Source organism: Candoia aspera, chromosome 2 (assembly GCF_035149785.1).
Source record: "Candoia aspera isolate rCanAsp1 chromosome 2, rCanAsp1.hap2, whole genome shotgun sequence".
Taxonomy (NCBI): Eukaryota; Metazoa; Chordata; class Lepidosauria; order Squamata; family Boidae; genus Candoia; species Candoia aspera.
In genome coordinates this window covers 169,523,915-169,544,986 of record NC_086154.1, presented here as the reverse complement: position 1 = coordinate 169,544,986, position 21,072 = coordinate 169,523,915, and the positions used below count along the sequence as shown (strand labels likewise).

The window sequence follows — 21,072 nt, the reverse complement described above, 5'->3', positions numbered from 1 at the left end:
CATGTTCATTTCTGAAAGTATTTACAAGGAAGAGTAAATACAAGTAAAAGTAAGAGATGACTGTGCCTATGTATATTTTGAGATGATATGTATAGGTTCATGGTGCAACAAGGTGACAAATTTAAAATTCAAAATATTACATTCAGGCAAACTAAAGGATTTGAAGTCCTTTTTGAGACCATCCAGTGTCTGTCCCTGCCATATAAAAGCATTCCAAAATAAATTAATGTGCAATTTAAAAAACGCCCTATTCTGTAACTCAGTTGTTGTTAACTGAGAAAGTTCAACCATGGTGATATAGTTTCCTTCATGGTTACAGAATGGTATATAACTAGTACCAGGATCAATTATATTTATTAAATTATTCATTTTTAAAAGTTACATGAAACTCTTCAAAACAAATGTTTTCTTAGTGTAGTTCGCAAACAGTTGAAAATTACAGTCTAAAAATTAAACTAAAATTGCAGCTAAACTGCTATTTATATAACTGCATGCATATATACCTGCCCATCACAATATTTATTTATTTATTCATCATATTTATATAGCTGCCCATCTCACAGAAAAGTGACTCTAGGTGGCACGCAATAAAAAACAATCATAAAATCAAAATATTAAAACAAGTAAATTTAAAGTAAAATATTCCCTTTTGGGGTAAACATTATTATGCAAAGCATAAGGAAAAAATATAGGAAGTAGAAACCAAAAGAAATTAAAGGCAAGACATAACAAAAAATAAAAGGAATGCTAATTATGTCTAGTTTATAGCAGTACAATTCCTTATACTTCTTTATATGTTTCTGTAGAGGTTGCAAAAATCTAGGTAGTCACTAGATGGCAGCAAAGAGTTGGACTTTTCTTTGCTGGCATCCTGTGGTCACCCAAATTTTTGCAATCCTGGTAAGTTAGCCCTATTTTTATCCTTGCAAACCAACCTTGTTTGCACCACATCCGTATATCACTTCATATGTTACATTTTGTTCCTTAAACCTCTAATCTGTTGTTTCCCTAGGATCTTATCAAATCCATTCAACCAGGGCTTTTCTCAGTCTTCGCCTTCCTCTTGACTGATTCATCCTTCCTTTATGTAACTATTTTGCAATGCAGTCTTCATTCACTCTCTCTATATGACCAAACCATCTCAACCTACCTTTTTTCTACTGGTCATTCACTCCTGTATGTAGTCCTCATTCATTCAGAACACATACCTTTTTGACACTATCTCTTGTTTTGCCCCACACATTTTTAAATATCCCATTCCCACTGCACTAATTTTACTTTTACCAATATGTTTCTCCAAAGATACTATATTCCCATATAACAAAGCATTTTTAGCTTTTTTTGACAAACATTCATCCTTTCCTTGCAACAGCCCATACTTTCTGCCAGCATTTGCGCTTGTTAAAATTTCTCCATTCAATTCTCCATTTTTAGTCAACATTCTACCAAGGTACAGAAAGTCATTTACTTCCTCTGCTTTGCTGTTTATGTATAACTTTCAATTGTTCACTCTGCTTTCCTGTCACAATTGGTCTTTGGCACATTAATTTTCAGATCTATATATTTCTTGTTGCATCATGCAACCTATTTAATATTTATGCAGTCAGGTTTTCAGCCAACAACAGGGCATTGTCTGTATATAAAAATATATACTCATTCATGTCACTGACCAACATACTTCTAACATTACTACATCCATTCTTTATATTTTTATCCATACATTCTTAACATTCAAGAGGTCATCACACAGTCTTGTCTTATTCCCTGCTTAATGTTGCAGCATTCAGTAAGCATTCCATTTATTTTCATGCATGCTTTACTTCCATGATGTATCACTCTTAACTGCATTCAGCTACTTCAACTTCATATTCATGCAAAACATTTCATAATTCAAACCTAGTTACTTTATCATATGCTTGCTCTGAATTAACAAATACAGGTAGTCCTCGTTTAGCTACCACAATTGGTTCCAGTGGCACAGTCATTAAGTGAAGTGGTCGCTAAGTGAAAATCACATGACCGCTTAGGATTTTATTTCAGCTTTCCTTAGGAGGCAAACAAAAACCTTCAGTGTGAAACTGATTAGGGTCTTGTCAGTTTCAGGCAGCAGCTGGAGGGTTCTAATCAATTAATTAAAGACACAGAGCTGAGCTTGTTAACTTGCAGTTAGCACTTTTTAGGGAAGTGCTGCACTGAGGAGAAAAACAGTTCAGGAAGAGATTGCTTGTTTAGGCAATCTCTCCACTCTTCAAGGGCGGGGGGAACAAGACAATGCAATACTGTGCTAACTGATTGTAATGGCAAACACGTGACTGAGACAGAGATGCTGCAAAGGTTGTATATGTGCACATTGGTTGCAAAGTTACTTTTTCATCACCATCATAATTGCAAAAGGTCACTGTCTGAGGCAGTCACTAAATGAGGACTACCTGTATTTCATGGGAATTATGTTGAGAGCTACAGTTTCTCAGAGCAGAAATGTTAGTTATGTCAACAACCAACAATCATCTATCTCCAAGACTTAAAAACACATTTTTCCCCCAAGATCTACTCTTGACACTAACAAAAATCAATGGTTTATACCACCTTTTACCATTTATTAATTTTCTCAATCTTTCAAAATAAAGAATTAAATAAATCACACTTTTTAATTCATTCCTTTTCTCTATGTACACTTGAATACACTGATGCTTAAGCCAAGCATTTCAAACAGAACTTTTTCTAAGTAGATATTCATCAAATAAATACAATTTTATATCATTCTTGTGTCTCCAAAAGTCCCAATCACTTTTTCTGTATTTGTTCCCATCCATCCATTTATATCACTTTATAGCATAACTTTCCCCCTGATTGCATTCATTTAAAATGTTATTCAGCTTTTGCCAAACATTATCCTTGGTTCTTTCATTACCACTGTTCACTGGAGCATAGCATGCAACCATCACCAATCTATAGGTTCCTACTTTCAAACACACCACAGCATCATTCAGATATATTTCATCCTTCTTTTTTAAGTTTCACAGATACATGACAAATTTATTTTTCTTTCTCACACTTAATCATTAATTCTTGCTCTTTACCATTTACTCCTCTTATCTTCCAAGTCACAATCTTCCATATGCCATGGTCATATTGAATGTTGACTTCAATTGTGCATCATGACTTTGGTCAATCAAGGTTTTCACCCAACATTTTTAGTAAGATAGAGAAGGTGTCAACTAGTTACCAACCATAGTCACACAGCTGTCACATGCAGTGTTCCCTGCTAATGGTAAAGACAGTCAGTTTTGCCAGATTTTGAGTAGCATGCCACAAGCACAATCAATTTTTATCCTAACCATGCTCACACTCTTCTATGCAAGCAAGGATTTCTAATATGGAAACTAGCTTGCAAGCTAACATACTGTAGCCCACTTCACATCACTGGGAAGTACATGCAGCATACTGACACTCTCAGAATATAGTATAAATGAAAGCTGCAAATAATAGTATTTTTATACAGCAAAAGGTAAAGCAACAGGAATCTTAGATTGGCCCCAACCCTACTGTCCTTTAGGAAGGCCTGAAGACATAGCTTTGCCATCATGCTTGGGGGTCTGGCACTGGTGGGGAGCTTTTACAGTGGTTATGCTGAGTATGATGCAATGATGGATTTTGCCACTGATCGTGGTTATTTTTATTTTAATGTGGTTATTGATGGTTTTATATGTTTGTATATTTCTTTTAACTTGTTTTTATTTGGTCATTGTTTTAACTGTTGTGAGCCACCCAGAGTCACTTAGGTGAGATGGGCGGCCATACAATCGAACCAACAAACAAATAAATATAAAAATAATTACAAGGACCCATTAGAGCATAACAGAATTGATAAATATTAACAGTGGTGTCTACACAGAGGGGTCAAAATAGTCAAGGCATTATGGCATTGTAGTCAAAGCCCTGCTCTTTATACATGCATAAAATGTCAACATACGTACCAAAGGGGAGGGCCTGGATCATGATGTCATGATAATCATCTTCCCTATTTTGACACACACACACCCGCAGATGCCACTGAGTATTAACATATTAAATGGAAATGGAAATGGAAAAATAAGGATATATTTAATGCAGAAGAGATAAAAAAGTAGACAACAAAAATACTTTTCAGGAAGGACATTCAGAGCTGGAAGAGCACAGTTGAGAAGGCCTGCTCCTGAGCCATGTCTCAGCAATATAAGATACCTGAGCAACTCCTCTGAAAATAAACTTAGATTCAGGCAGGTTCCTTTCCTATCATCAAAATAGAAATGTGATGCCAAAGTAGTTCAGGAGAAGAAATGTTTGAAAAGAGAACATAATGTCTCCACCAACACAGATGGAACGTAACTTTGAGCCAAGTGTGTTTCCTCGTGTTCATGTCACTTCAAGCTGAGAATGGAGGGGGGGATTTGCAGTGATATCCAAGAGAAGACAAACATGTATGGACCCTCTTCCTTCTTACATCCTAACAATATCTGAGTTAGAAGAAATGAATATTTTCCTCTAGCAACACAATGCAAATGTATTTACTAGCTTATGTTACTGATGTAGTGCTGATATAATGTGCCTTTAAAAATCCTGCATGAACAGTATTTGCTGGAAAAGTCGGTGGATAAGAATTGACTAAAGAATGGAATGAACAAAACTGGATCCAATGAAATACTAAAATATATTCACTCACTTGACACAGCATATCTGACTACACTGCAGATGACATGTTATCTTCAGTGATGTCTCACTGTCAGAACTATTACCAGAATACACTCCATGCTGACTAGTCATGTGCTGGAGTACTTATGTCTCAGGACCGCAAACAGCTGTTTCTGGAGTACTCTAGTATACATACAAAAGATATCACGAAAGCAAAATCTGTGGTCTGCATATTTAGCTCCATCAGCTACTGTTTTCAAATTGTCCAGCACCCAACATGATTGCATTGCTACATGCCAGGCTGCATCAACCATGCTGCATTCTACCACATCACAAAATACAATGTGGCTGGTGCCATTCAGAGTGCCATACCTCAGCATGGTGCAATATCCTGGAAAACATATACATTGTTTGAGAATACTGTGTGCATACAAAATCACCTTGTTGGAAATGGGAAATATTCCAAATTCAGTTTAATACCGACATATTTTCATATTTTTAAAAAATGCATACATGATTTGTACTTTTGCAATACCTTTGAGGCAGAAGTAATCAATCAAATCAGTTGAAAAAAAAATCCCATTTTAGTGGGCAAAATTATTTAAAAGGATTATTGTTACAGTTTCCATTACTTGATTAAAGGCACCACTAGCTGTATAGCTTTTTTAAATTTATTTATTTTGGTTATCAACTTGACTTTTTGGAACTAGGTTCCATAAGCAGCAAGAAAGTAAAGATATTTCTTTTAGGACTGATTTTGCCTTCTTGACACTATAAAGGTGGTGCTATTTGGAGCATTACCTGTCACAGAATGACAAAGCTTGAAAACCAAATAATAATAATAATAATAATAATAATACTGTAACAACAACAACAACAGCTTGGAATAGGTTAAGAACAAATGGAAAGGTGCTGAGGCCCAATCTGTCCTAGAGTAAGATTATTTCAAATAGTTCCAGATCACTAAATTTGAATAAAAAGTAGAGAATATTTAAAGGGTAACTGGAGCAAGTATCTCTTCTTCGAGTCAATAAGCCAAGTGATGTACTATATGGAAATGGGGGACATGGGAGAGAGACAAAACACCAGACCCTGTAACCCAGAGAAAAGGATTGCTGCATGAGATGAGAACTAAGAATTGGATTGGCTCATGAACTGGATAAGTCTCTGGTGGAGTCATCAATGGGGCGTTTGATGGTCATGGGCTGAGGCCCTAGCTAATGGGCAGGTAGGATCAATCCAAGCATTTGCTGAGGAAGTTTACTGACTCTATCTACCTACCTACCTACCTACCTACCTACCTTTAACATCACATAAAATAATTAAGAACACTATTAAATTCATGCAATCTGAAAAGGTCTGATTAAAGCAGAGGAAGGTTTGGTTCCTAAGCAGAAAGACTGGGACTGAGGACAATTCCTGATGTAGCTTGGGAGCACGAAGGAGAAGAATTGTTTCCACATGCAGAAAATAGACCTCAGAAAGTGGTCTTCTAATAGCTCCATACTGTTTAGGATTGTAAAAATTAAAACAAGCACCTCAAATCGTTCCCAGAAGATAATTGACAACCAGTGCAGACAGGCCCTTCAACCCATATGTTCTCAGCATCATGCACTAGTGTCACATTTTACATCCACTGAAGCTTCAGGTCAATCCTCACTAGCAGTCCATGAAGATTCCAGTGTAAAAGTTAAGTTAGATGTAACCAAAACATGGGGAACTGTTGCCAGTCTTACCAGCTCAGAAGTGGTCACAGCTGGTACGCAAAATGTAATTGTGCAAAATGCCAAGTACGAATGTGAAGACAAGGATCATTGCTGGTTGCAGAGCTGCTTTTTCAAGGGAGTACAATCCCATCCCAAATAGGCCAAACCCCAGCCCTGCTAGACTAGATAAAGACAAATAACTGTACATTTAATCCAGAAAAGGCAGTGTGCTTCCAGTCAATTAAAAGGCAGATCAAAGTGCAGAGATTCAACCTATATTGAATGGAATTCCGCTGTTGTGATTCCACTTCAGATCTGCAGTTTGGGTATACTCTTGACTCAGCCCTGAGCCTAGGGATCCAGCTTTAAGTGGTGATCAAAAATGTTCCACCTCTATTGTCAAACTGCCAAAGGCATTTTATTTAAAGAAGAGTTTGCTATTTAAACTGCCTTACTGCCAACATAGTTTTTAATTTTGTAGCTGCTGTTTTAATTGATTTTGTTAATATGAATTTTTAATTTTTTTTAACATTGATTTCGATATTTTCTTGTAATCCACCTTGAACGCTATTTCTGATAGAAGGGCAGACAAAAATATTAAAAGTGTTATCGTAAGAATGCTCTGGGACTTTATTATAGTATACTCACATTTTTCTTTAAGCATCTTTGCAGACTTTATAATGTACAACACTAAATTCATAAACAGAAATAACACACAGCAAACGAAATTGCACTGCAGAACGTTCTGGACAAGTGCTATCTGAAATGTACATTGGCATGCTTTCTAGATTACTATATTATTAACTAGAGGGAGGAAGGAAGGAAGGAAGGAAGGAAGGAAGGAAGGAAGGAAGGAAGGAAGGAAGGAGACAATGAGGTTATATCTACTGTAGATTTTTGATATAATATTGGAATTCAAGAAAATATTACACATTGTAAATTAAATTATTAACGAAAAGAGGATTCACTCATTCCGTAAAACACACATGAAGAAGACGAGGGATACCAATGGCACAGTTTAACCCCCTCTGACCTTTGAACTCTGAGGGGGTCATACACATGTCACTGTTCCCAGCTGTCTTTCTGACACTCTGCCCATTACAGGGCCTTCGCCCTTTCCATTTTGTAGAAGTATTGATCTGTTGGCAGCAATGGGCTGGATAATTAGCCAGGAATTAGGGTTTCTATTACAGCCAGGAGGTTGCCCCAGCTGATTTATCACCTGAATAATTTACTGTGATTGAAAGGAAATTAAAATGAACTCCATTCAACAACTGTGCACTTTTATGGGCTTTAGTGAAGACTCAAAATCCAAATTAATAGCCTGGTGCTGTTTAATAGTCTACTGAGAGTAAATATGAAAGGTTTTCCTCCACTGCCTGCTTCTCGGCTTTCTCATCGTGGATGTAGACATTGTTCCTCCTTCCATCTCCTCCCCTCTGCGCCCCACTAATATAATTCCAGGCAAACCCAAAGATTTTTTTTCCCTCGAAGGAGATACAAATGTAATAATGCATAAAGTGGTCAAAAAACACTTAAAAAAAAAAGCATCCCGTTTGCCTTTTTCTCTATTGTTAGTGATCTGTCACCTGAAAGCAAAAGGGACACTTTCTGCATTAGCATTTTCATAGAGGGGGCCACTTGCATAAGTCACTTTGGTGCTTAAAATAAATGCTTTAATCAGTTCTTCTGTCAAGAAGGAACAGGCCCACTTTGCTAGTAGTAATCAATTTCTGAGTCATAATGCATAGTAATTTCTCCTTCCTATGTTACTGGTTTGGTCCCGTAAGTTATTTGTAGGTTCACCTCTCACAGATAAAAATCAAAAATGTGGGGAATCATCCTAAATACATATATAGTTGATTAGATCTGATTCAACTTTTACATGTCAATATTCTAATACTGAAAGTAAAAATTTAGATTTTAGCTTAGAATACCTGAATGAGAATTTTAATGTGAAAATTCAGAACTCATGCACTTCAGGTTTGTTAACACCTCTTAAATGTTTTGGTCTTTGGGATATCTAATACCAAGTTCCATAAGCTGGCAAGTGACAAAGGCTATCCCTTTCCTTTGAGGGTTAGGGTTCTGGATTTTGAGAGAATGAGGGTTGAGTTTTGAGACAATTATTAATAATTTGAAATTTTTAAATGGTGCATCTTTCATTATCATGCATATAGCAAGTCTAGAGCTAGGGAAGACCCTGGTTCAAATTCAGAGTTCATGAATATCAGTGTGGACAATATTTCATTTCATATATTTAGATTATACATGCATACAGATGCACTCAAGCACAAGGGCACACACTTTTATTTAAATTGGATGTTTAATTTTAAATCAATGTTTTGTTTTTAAGAAATGTAAATAATACATTAAATAATAATTAAGTTAATATTTAAGGAGCTATTAACATCTAACAGGATATAAACATCTAACTGGAATCAGTGCCTTCCAGATAGGTAAATATCTGTATGTAAATTAAGAACAAACCTGATTATTTACAAATATGTACACCCCCTACTGACGTTTCATTTTTAACTTGAAAACAAACTGTTCTGGTTTACCCAGTAACGATCAGACATATTTCTCTTATTTCTCCATTCCCCAACTATGGGTATTTTATTTTATTTGCTACTTTTCTTTTTACTTTTATGTGTAAACCCTAGCAAAATGCTGCAAGCAAGAGCAACATTGAATGGACAAAGGACAAAACTGACCATCCATAGATTCCTATATTCCAAGATATTAATCATCCTCCTAAAACTTGTATGAGTGCTTATAGTAAGAAAGAACCTCCTACAGAAGTCTTTTAAAGGAAGTTCTTCTCTAAGAAATAAAAAAGGAAAGCCTGAAAAATATCTGCAGTAAGACAAAGAGATGCAAGCTTAACTGTAAGTAAGAAAGACCACATCAATAATAATCTTTTTAGACATGGTTTAGTAATCAAATCTTATTAACACATGTTGGAGCAATGGCTCCCAGAATTCCCCACCTGAAGTCTTAGGGTTGTTGGAAGGTAACAAGTTGGTGAAAGCTGGCTTAGGAAAGTTTTGTAGTATCAGCGGAATACTTGAGTTAAATATGCCATCTTTCTTCTAATTTGAATCAGCAGTTTTTATCACCCTAATCAGGATTAGCCCCATTACTGGATGCCATAAAGCAGCTGCTTCAGGAGGCAGACCAGAATAGGCCATGAATTGGGCCCAAGGCCCCTTCCCTTGCTGACCAGCCTGTGGGTCTGAAGTACCCAAATTGCAGCATTTCTGTGATTACATCATCATGCATGTGTTGTCATTTGTTACCCATGAACGTCCATGGATATAGAAGGCTGTCAAAGGAGGACACTTCCCCATAGTTTGTGGTGGGTTGCAAGAGGAAGGCAGGGTTGATGTGCCTCATTGAAGCAATGATTTCTCCATTCTTGCACCTCCCTTTCAGCCATATTTCACCTCCCTCCCATTCACTAACTTTCAACAGTATCGTTCTCTAATATAAATTCTTAGGGAATGTAAAATGATCATCAGTGGCCCAAATTCACAGATAATTGTTTGGGAGTGGGGACATTTATGTTCCTTTTGGGTAGATAAAATATATAAACAAAATAAATAACTAGCAAATGGTTAATTTAATTTTGTTTATTATGTTGGAAAGGCCACCCAATTCAAAATGACTCTAGGCAGTGTACAATGTTAAAAACAGATTACAAACAAATACCAAAAGATAAAGTAAAACAGAAGACTTGGTGTATCAAGTGTCAAGTCTATCAAGTATGGTATACAGCAGGAATGAGAATCAACAAATTTGAGCCTTTATCCAGTCTACCATACCAGCTCAGCCAAGCTCTGAAGCCTCAAATAAGACCCCTTCCCAGTCTATAGCAACCTAGCCATTTCTCATTCTTAGCAATAACAGCCCCATCTGCAGGCATTCCACCTAAACCACAAACATGTTTTTGACTATCCAGCAAGGAATACATTAACCAAAGGTGCCATTGAACATCCTTTAGGATGCTTCACTGAAGAGCTTACAAAGATGACTTCATTTCAGCCACCTTTTTTCTCCCATTAGAGAAAGCGGAGTGCTTCTAAGAATGACTCTTTTTCCACCTGGCCTACCCTTCCATTTATGGGGAAAATAATGGATTCTGGATGGAGCCCTGAGTGAAAATCCATTTCTTGTAGTTCCTAGCATCAGTGAGAATGATGCTAGAGTTTTGGCCCTGTTCCAAAAATATCCTCTGGCCTGCCACAGGGTATTTGGGAATTGCCTGTTGGATCCAATTCTGTTTCCCATTGAATAGGTATCAATGGTGGCATTGGTCATTAGAAAATAAATGAAGTGGGATATTTAAAATTAGTCAAATTTGCTGTTCAGGAAGCACTGTCTCTCCCCTCCTTTAATTAGGTAGAATGCTGCCTAAATGACCAATGGATATTTCAGAATGACTAGGAATTACCTAAAAGATGGAGTGTGCTCTTCTCTCCCCACTCCTAGTTATGAATCATATAATTTACTTTTGTGTGAAATAACAGAGACTATAGTTTAAATTGGAAAGTAGGCAAATTGGGAGAAATGCAACAGGAGGGATTGTGTGACTTTTGAGCTCTGCAAGCTCTAGAAAGTCCCTTTGGGGATCAGATGCCTCTCTGTGTAGCTCTTGTGTGATGTACTGAATGTGTTGCTGTTATCAGAGTGAATAAATCATGCCTCCAGTTATTCTTCCTCTGAATATTTGCAAATAAGCCCAGTTTGTACAAAATTCTAAAAGCCCAGTGATCTCTTTCCAGAGGAAAGTAATCAAGAAAGTTTTGTGGCCCTGGAACTTCTTACCTTTCAGAAAGTAAAAATGTCAATCAGTGAAACCAAAAATCATCACACAGTGTAAAGGAATGTGAGAGTGATCTTGGAAGATGGGGGGGAGGGAGATGCCCCCTAGGGAATGATCAGATAAAAGAGAAAGAAGCCCACAACAGAGTAACAGCCACAGAAAGAAACTTAAGAAGAGCCCACCCAACTATTCAGGTGGTAAATAGGGAGGGTGGGAAGTTTGTACTTTCAGACTTGCTAGATTCTGTTAATGTAGCCTTACAATAAAGTACAATTAGCTCATCTTGTCGTGTTTCCTGTCTGGTTTGCCTGGGAGGGGTGACACACAGATATATAAATATCTTGTGAATGTTTGACATTCCAAAGATGATGAGCAGATATATTTATTACTGAATATATGAATATGAATGTTAATTGAGGTACTGTATACATGAACTATGTGCATTCTAACAGCTGATATCCTACATCTATGGAATATCTCAGGTGATATCCAGTGCTTTTGGGGAAATAGCAGAAAGGTGGACTTCACAGGGAAAACCTGTATAAGATTAGCTCTTCCTAAGTCAACTCAGTTTTTCATAACAGAATTTGATCCCTTTGCTCAAATGACAACTTGAGGTGTCATAAATATTTCTTCAACTAATAATAATAATAATATCAATAGCAGTACAAAAAAAGTAAAGGAAAGGCCAAGCATGCATGTTTTAATGTGAAGTATTTCAAACCTTTTGAGTCTGGATGCACAGTAAAGCAATGTTTGAATTTGCCAAGCACTCAATTCCTACTGTCCATGATGAGCTCCACATCAGTATCCAGCTGTCAACAAGCTAATACAGGATGGTGTCATGGGTGGCTCGTGAGCAACACCCAGTCACAGATAAAGAAGATTCATCACATAATGTTCACACAGAACCATTTAACCATCAGAGAAGAAAGAGCATTCCACATCCAAGCACTTTGCTTCAAAATGCAGAGAGGCACCTGAGCACATTGCTAACATATATCTTCCTGGTACTCTCAGACATACGCTGCCTCAGGACCCCAAACAACCCATGTTCCCTTTCTACAACAGAGAGTGACATGACAAAGCACTACAGAAAAATAAGTACAGGAAGGAGAATTTATGTTACAAGATAGAATTGCTACATAACTATTTCCCACATATAATTAGTATGTCTAGTCTAAATTGCATTGTCCTAAAACTCTTGATTCCAACACAGATAACACATTCTCACACACAGAGTAGGCATTCCCTCTCATACATAGATAAACTATTTGGTGGAAAAGGGTTGATTTCCAATGAGTGCCACTCATGATCAGGTAATCATGATAATTTTTGCCTTGTGGGATAACTGGCCCAAATTGTCTTCTGTATTTTTTTTTCCAGCTCCTTTTAAGTTTAAAGAAATGGTTTTTTCTTCCAAAGGCAAAGAAAATTTTCAGTGAAATCCTCCTGGACAGGCTGTAAGGTTTTTCATTCACCTTAGTTCCACAATGGCCAAAGGATGTAGATTAGTATGCTCTCATTATGCAATCATCATTATGGCAATTTGCAGTTTCCCTGGCTTCCCAAATTTGTAAAATCCAAAGGGAAGTCTACTCTTCCTTACTGCAGATCAAAAGGCATGGACTACTAGGGAGACTGCAGACTAAAGCTGAGATGCATTAGTAGAGAGTAGGGAAGATGACCTTGATGGAGATAGGCAGGAAGCAATACCTGGGCAAAAGGGGCTGAAGCATTTTTTAAAGTCCAGAACAATGAGATAACATTTGGAAGAGGCTCGGGCAAGTGCCTCCTTAATTCACTGAACTATGAGAAAGAGGAAGAGGGACAGCACAGTTAGGCTTGCAAGATATTGTTATAGCCATATTCAATAAATCATTGTTTTAGCCTTCCTGTGGAGTTGATTTCCTGGTCTAGTCTACCTAGTGGGGCTGACAGCATTACTAACTTAATTGTTCTACATATATTTTTCTATTGTTGAAAGCATCATGACATGCAGGAGATGAATGCATTTAATCCTTGCTTTCCTACTGTCTTCCAAGGTATATATCTCTTTCCCCCTCAGGATGCTTCCATTCCAGATATATAATACGTATGTCCCTATCCATATGACAAGAAGAAGGAGAAGGAGAAGGAGAAGGAGACGAGGAGGAGGAGGGGTGGGGTGGGGTGGGGATCCAGCTTCTTTATAATCCTGCATCAGCTGATCTTGGGAAAAAACTCAAAGCGGAGCAGGCAAGGTGATTGATGGGCTTGGGGACAAAGACTCCTTCGTTATGCTCTTCCAAGTCCCCTGCATTGATAGGAGGAAGGCCTCCTAGAATTCACTAATAGGCTGGATGCTGCTGCCACTGGATATGACACAATTCGTTGAGGCAGGGATGAAGATGGGCATTTCTAGTCTACCCAGCCAAATAAAAGGGGACTGAATATCAAGGAAAGAGGCAGACCTAAAGGACTGTCTAGTCCATGCAGCAGCTAAACTGTTGGTCTATACCAAAGTCCTCTTCATTGGCTCTGTATAGGGAGGATCTTCCCACATTTCCTCTTTTTGGTTATATCATGGATTCAAAACTGGGACCATGCGTGTAAAACAGATGTGCAAAAGTTAATAATTCCCTTCCTGGGCATTCACTTAATCCTTCAAATTTCAGAATACTTTATTTTTGAGCAATATCTATACTTTGATCCCAATGAAAACCATCTCAGTACAAATTTAAAGAAGCCTCATTTCATGGATAGCAATGTACACCAGTAAAACTTACTAAAATGAATAAAAATATTCTCCTGAATTGCTGGTGGGGGGTTAATACAGGGCTCTTTATTACAAAAGAGAGCCAGTTTGGTATAGCGATTAAGGCACCACACTAGAAACCAAGAGACCATGAGTTCTAGTCCCGCCTTGGGCACAAAGCCAGCTGGGCAACCTTCGACCAGTCCCCTTCTCTCAGCCCTGGGAAGGGGAAACGGCAAACTGCTTCTGAAAAATCTTGCCAAGAAAACTGGAAGGGCTTCTCCAGGCAATCACCAGGCATCAACACTGACTTGAAGGCATAATAATAATAATAATAATAATAATAATAATAATAATAATATAATTATTATAACATAATATAATAATAAATATTATAATAATGATTAGTATAATGATTATAATATTATTAATTATAATAACAATAATAATAATAATCGGCATTGACAAAATCACCATCAGTCAATTGCAAAAGGCAGCTTTACTTGGAACAGCTTACATCCTGCAACAATACCTTCAACACCATCAAACGACAACATCTTCCTATCCTAGGTCCTTGGAAAGGACTCGATAGGTGGATAAAAATGCCAAATCCAGTCTAAACATCTGGCTGACTGTGTGACCAATAAATATACAAAAGTAGAAGGATTACAAAGTTGTTAAAGTCTTTTCAGAACAAAATTTGACTTTTGCTTTAAAAGTTGTTGGACATACTATTAAGTAAAGTAAGGCTCCTGTTCTCTTCATGGGTATAATAAGAAAGAGCTCTATAAAAGTTCTTATAAGCAACAGCACAAAAGTAGCCACAAATGGAAGCTTTTGCAGAACTAATGCTATTGTTAGAATCTTAGAAGTGACCCTGGCAGAGAAATTAACAGAGAGAATGAGGTTGGCTCAAAAACAACCTTCAAAAGAAGAATTTACAGATAGTTGGTTCCCATCTATTATACATTCTCATTTAACTAATGGCCTGCCAGGTACCCAAATTGGTTTTTGGGAAGGCTGTTTTGAACTTCTCATTATTGATAGTTATTGAACAAATACTGCCCTCAAGTCCTACTATGCTGCCTCATCATGGAGGGGGTTGTTCCTGGGAAGGATGAATGAAGAATGATGGGAGTGTACACAAAAAGTATATACTCCCAGAAGGGTCACCCAAGGCATGAAGGTCATCTCAGCTGCCCAGCTTAAAGCAAGCAGGCACTTACATTGGACAGCAATGATATAGGAAGAAGCTGAAGGTGGACAATCACTTTAGTGACAACAGCAAAGCCATAATTTTATACCGTATCAGAGAAGTCTGTGGTAAACCACTCTTCAGTTTTACCAAGAAAACCACATGGATAGATAATATAAAGGGATGGATGATATAGTGATTGATGATGGGCCCCTAGGGTTTAGCCAAACTAAAACAGAAGAATAAAGCTTCCAGGTTCCATGATATGGTCTTGAGCATATGACCACTATTTTCAAGGAGAACATCTGGAATTGCTTTGAAGACCTAAACCTCAGGAAATTCATTGATAGGGAACCAGAGAAACTATGGAATGAAATCAGAGAAGTTGTTAAGGGTGACTATGAAAAAAAGACTACCAAACACCAAGAAACAGAAGAAAGCAACCTGGATGTCAGAGTAGATGGTGGAAATTGCCAAGAAGAGAAGAGAAGCCACAACTAAGAAAGACAACGCTAAGAAAGAGAAAGAATTTCAGAGAGCTGTAAGAAGAGAGAATAAGCAGTATTGCAGCATCTGTAAAGTCAATAAAGATGGAAATACATGGAGAAAAGCAAGGAAAGTGTTCCAAAAGATCCCCAAACTCAGAAGGGGTTTCCAGCCTCAAATAGTTATGCTGAAGAATGGCAATGAACAGATAATTGATTCAAAGAAGATCAGACCAAGATGGGAGGAGAATACTGAAAATTTGGTACAGTATACATGCAAGATACCTTAGAAGATAATCCCTATTTACAAGAACCTCTAATAGCAGAAAATGAAGTTAGATCAGCATTCCAGTCATTATCAAGTTGGAAGGCTACAGGAATTGTTGGAGTATCTATAAAAATATGACAAGCAAGAGAAGAAGAATCAGTAAAGTTTCCAACCAAACAATGTCAGCAAATCTGGGGAATGACACAGTGGGCAACAGATTGGAAAAGGTCAATCTATATACCGATACCAAAGAAAGGAAACTTAACAGTGTGCAGACTATCACACAATATCCTTAATTTCACATGCTAGCAAAATAATCCTTAAAATCATCCAACACAGATTCGGGCCCTGAATGGAAAGGTCAAAGCTAGATGTTCAAGCTGTTTTAGAAAAGGCCAAGGAACAAGAAACATTATTGCTGATGCACGCAGGATAATTGCAAAAGCCAAAAAGAAGTCTGTATGTGTTCCATTGATTATAGAAAGGCCATTGATTGTGTTGACCATGTCAAGCTGTAGAATGTCCTTTTTTTTATCCATTCAATCGTGTCCGATTCTCAGAGACTGCCCGGACAAGCCCCTGCAGTTTTCTCAGCAAGGTTTTTCAGAAGTAGTTTGCCATTGCATCCTTCCTAGGGCTGAGAGAGAGGAACTGGCCCTGGGTCACCCAGCTGGCTTTGTGCCTAAGGCAGAACTAGAACTCCCGTTTTCTAGCCTGGTGCCTTAACCACTACACCAAACTGGCTGTCAGAATGTCCTTAAGAACATGGAAATCTCAGAACATCTCATTGTCCTCATTCAAAACCTACACAGAGGACAAAAAGCACAGTCCCTACAAACATGACAAAACAGACTGGCTCCAGGTCAACAAAAGAATGAAACAAGGCTGCATACTCTCTTCATTTATTCAATCTATACGCTGAATATTATGTCAAGGAAAGTTGGACTGGAAGAAACTGAGCATGATTTTAAAACTGGAGGAATCAATAACCTGTGCTATGCTGATGTCACCACTCTGATAACTGAAAATGCAAATAATATGGAAGCCCTAATAATGTAAGTCAAGGAGCACAGTGAAAAAATGGGACTGAAATTAAATATTAAAAAGTCCAAACGAATGACCACAGGTATAGCAACCAGCCTTAGAACTGACAGTGAAGATATTGAAGTGGTGGATAGCTTCTGCTCTTTAGGAATGACTATCAACAATAAAGGAAACAGCAGTCAATAAGTATGTTGCAGATTAGCACTGGGAAGTGTAGTCACGAAGGCCTTGGAAAAGGTTTTCAGATGTCATGATGTGTCTATCAGAAGATCAGAATCATGCAGGCAATAGTTTTCCCTGTGACACTCTAAGGCAGGGTTTCTCAGCCAGGACTTCATGGAACCCTGGGGTTCTGTGAGAGGTCACTAGGGGTTCCCTGGGAGATCACAATTTATTTAAAAAATCATTTCAAATTCAGGCAACTTCACATTCAAGAGGTAAGTTTCATTCTTTATTTTTATTTAAGAATGCTGTTAATGCACATATATACAGGCCTACACATGAAATGAATATAATAATTTTGTAACTTGTGGCCTATATTTGAGCCTGAATGTGCAGGGGTACCCTGAGGCCTGAAAAATATTTCAAGAGTTTCTCAAAGGTTGAGAAAGGCTGCTCTATGAAAACAAAAGTTGAACTTTGAAGAAGCGGAATAGAAAGAGTATTAACACTTTTGAATGTTGGTGTTGGGAAAAACTCCTGAGCATATCATGGATAGCCAAGAAAATAAACAAAAGGATCACAGAACAAATCGTTCCAGAGTTCCTACATGAAGCACAAATCACCAGGCTGAAATTATCATATTTTGGATACATTATATGAAGATCTAGCTCTCTTGAGAAGTCCATAATGCTGGGAAAGGTGAAGGAAAAGAGGAAGAGATGACCAGCAGCAAGGTGGATGGACTCAATTATAGCAGCAATGGGTGCACCACTGGAAGTCCTGAAGGGTCAGCTTGGAGACAGGGCATTCTGGAGGACATCTGTCTATCTGGTTGCAAGGAGTGAACACCGACTTGATGTCACAATCAGCGACATCAATATGATGATCAATAAATCATAATTGACCCAACAAAGATCCTTGTATGTTACATAACTGAACTGTACTCACAACTACATGTTTTCTCTTTGATTCAGAAAATCTGTTCTCTTTTATAAAATTAATACAGGGGGAAGGAACTTGATTACAATATATATCTTTCCCTTCCTAGAGTTGTAATCAAAACAGCTGATTCATCCTACAATTTTCATCTAATACTGTAGCATGAAAAAGGAAGCAAACAGAGTGGGCAGAGCACAACCAAAATTAAGACACTAAGTTCGGCAGGGAAGAGGTATACACAGACCTTTCTGTGTCACAGAAGTCAGTGTACATTAAAGAGTACTTAATTACATTTAAGTTCTCAACTTCAATGCAAGAGTAAGAAAAAACAGCGGTTTATGTCAGGGATAGATATGGCTCCCCAAATCCTTATGTAAGGTCACCAAGCTGTAATTTTAAATCTGACAGATGGAGAAAAATTGAAATACATGGGTGGTGATCATATTTACTGAATTTAATTAACTCAATTTAAGTTGAACAAATTTAGTTTTTGTCCTCCCTGTTTGTTTATTTTTATTTGTTGAGTTGCACACCTCTGCCTTAGAGGTATGTTGCCCTGGTTAATTTAATACATATGTGAAAACAGAATTCAACATTGGATTACACAGGATTTTTAAAAAAATCCTGTAAACTCACATATTACCCCTTTGTATTCTGCAACACGAATCCTTAATTCTAATGTAATTTACCTCTAGCATGCATTTTGTGCTAGCTGCTTTAATTAATTTTTTTTTTTTTGAGCTCATGGGAATTCTTGGGCCCTCACTCTCCTCCTGTGTTTGCTTTTTTCTTTTTTATTCACAGCACCATCTCCAAGTTTCTGTATACAGTAGCACTATGTATACATTTGTAAGAATGAGTATCAGATTCCCAGGATCAATCATTAATTCAAGAATAGTAAAAACTGAACATGATAATACTGAAGGTGATAATATTTGTTATCAGTTATGGTGCTCCACTTATTAAAAGTATCCAATTAAAATTACTTGACAAACAGTACTGTAAATATCAAATATGAAATAACTGATGCCGAGAAACTGGTAAGAAGATGAAAAGTTCCTTCCACTCTAAATATTACCTGCTCTGGTTTGATGGGCTCAGTTGTCGTAAAGATGTCAGAATAATGCTGTCTTTCAAAAACTCGATCCAATACTTCTAACTGTTGCTGAGTGAAAAGATCTCCCCGCATTTGTTTCCGAAGGAAGTCTCGACCCGGAAGTGAATGGCCGTTTGGTATAGGAGATTCCTGAATACCTTTCCAAAAGGGGAAAAATGCAGAGACAGATAGCTATTACAACAGCAATTAAAGCATATTTTTCATTTGATATTTAAACATGTAATTTAATATTATCATATAAGTATACATTATACAACATCTTTGCTCATATACAGTATATGAGTGTGTGTGTGTGTAAGTTTAATATTTATGTGTTTATATTCAGAAGACTAATTAATCCCTGAAGAGTTATGGGGAAGTGCTGTAAGAGATCATACAGCTGCTGAGCAATTGATGCAGAAAATATTTAATTAAACGTAATGGTAGTCAAAAGTCATTAAAAAAATCACAAAATGTCTCTTCTTATAAATTATACTGAAATATCATGTTGTTTATATGTAGTCTTATAAAAGGATACAGGCCTCTTTAAATTCAACACAAAGCTGTCGTTGAATAGTTACTTCAATTTCCCCTGGGACACTAATACAAAGATGGGCAGTGGCAAATATTTCTTTTCTGCTATGTACTCATCCAAAGTAATGAAGAATTGCTGCTTCAGTTTAAGAAAATGATAAGTATCTTTAAAAAGTGGAAGGCAGACTGGTAGATCTTTAGCTCAAAAAAATTGTATCTGGCCATTGTTCTGAAAAAATGAGTGGACCTGAAAAGAGAGAGAGAGAGAGGGAGAGAGAGAGATTTGCCTTCATCTATCTAAAATGGAATAAATAGGTCAAATTCAGCTTTTAAAATACTTGTATTAGAGTAAGGATTTTCTAAGTACTGTGAAAAAATAATGTTTGGTTCAACCGCCAATCAAGTGATGAAAGAAAACAATGCTGATGAGTTTTTATATACAAATCCTGAAGTTCAATGTACCTGTCCTTTTCAACCAATGGAAAACTGTCTCAGTAAACTAAGATTGTGTGAGCATTCATCATTTAATGGACCAAAAAAAAATGTTTGCGATAAGACCCAGTTAAATTGCTGGGCAAAAGGTTGTGCCACCATTCAGTTCAACAGCTGTTTACAGAGGTCAACTCAGAGAAGGAATAAACCAACAGGAGACGCCCCCAGGACAGGCCACCAAAAACAAAGCAGCTGACATTTTGGAAGAAAGAAGAAATGCCAAGGCAGAAAACAGGTCCTGAGAGAAAAGGAACTGAAGTCCAGAGAGAAGCAAAGCAAATATGGTTGGAGACAGCTGAAAGCTGAGCGGAGCTCCACTTTAAGAAGCTAGACCAAACTCTCGAGAAGTCAACATAGAAGACTTTCTGCTGTAGCAGTTGCGGGAAAGGGAGGAAATGTATGTGATTTATAGCAGCAAGTCTGTGAGGAAGTAATCTGCTGAACCAAGAATCCTGTCTGGATCCAACCTTCATTCGGAGGCTAGAAGCAAATATACAGAACATAGAGCATATATTTATATACAGACTTTATAAAGGATTTGGCAAATTTCCAACCAATCTTCTCTCTCTTCCTGTTTTCCTCTCTGCCTTTCCCCACTACTGCATCTTTTGCTCACTCCCTACTCCACCCCCATCCACTCCAATCATGTGTTAACCAAAGTAAAAAGAGTATATTTTTTATTTGTTTGATAGTAACAAACGATTTTGAAAATGTTAGGAATAGATATGGGATTATAGTAGTGGCAATAACACTTGTAGGATCCCATTCTCCTCCATCTTCCTCTTTATAACAACACAGTTGGCTGGACTACAGGTAGTCCTTGTTTAGCAACCACAATTGGGACTGGCAACTCAGTCATTAAGTGAAGCAGTCACTAAGTGAAAATGCAACTGTACTTATGATCTTACTTCAGCT

The 21,072-nt window shown here is 37.4% G+C and overlaps 1 protein-coding gene across 1 annotated transcript in view; it reads right to left on the bottom strand.

The window, feature by feature from the left end:
- PAX5 (paired box 5) overlaps positions 1-21,072 on the bottom strand; it is a 257,700-nt gene that overhangs the window by 150,743 nt on the left and 85,885 nt on the right. The window contains exon 6 of the mRNA XM_063294844.1: positions 19,114-19,289. Within this exon, the coding sequence (XP_063150914.1) occupies positions 19,114-19,289 (176 nt within the window). The remainder of the gene's footprint in view (positions 1-19,113; positions 19,290-21,072) is intronic.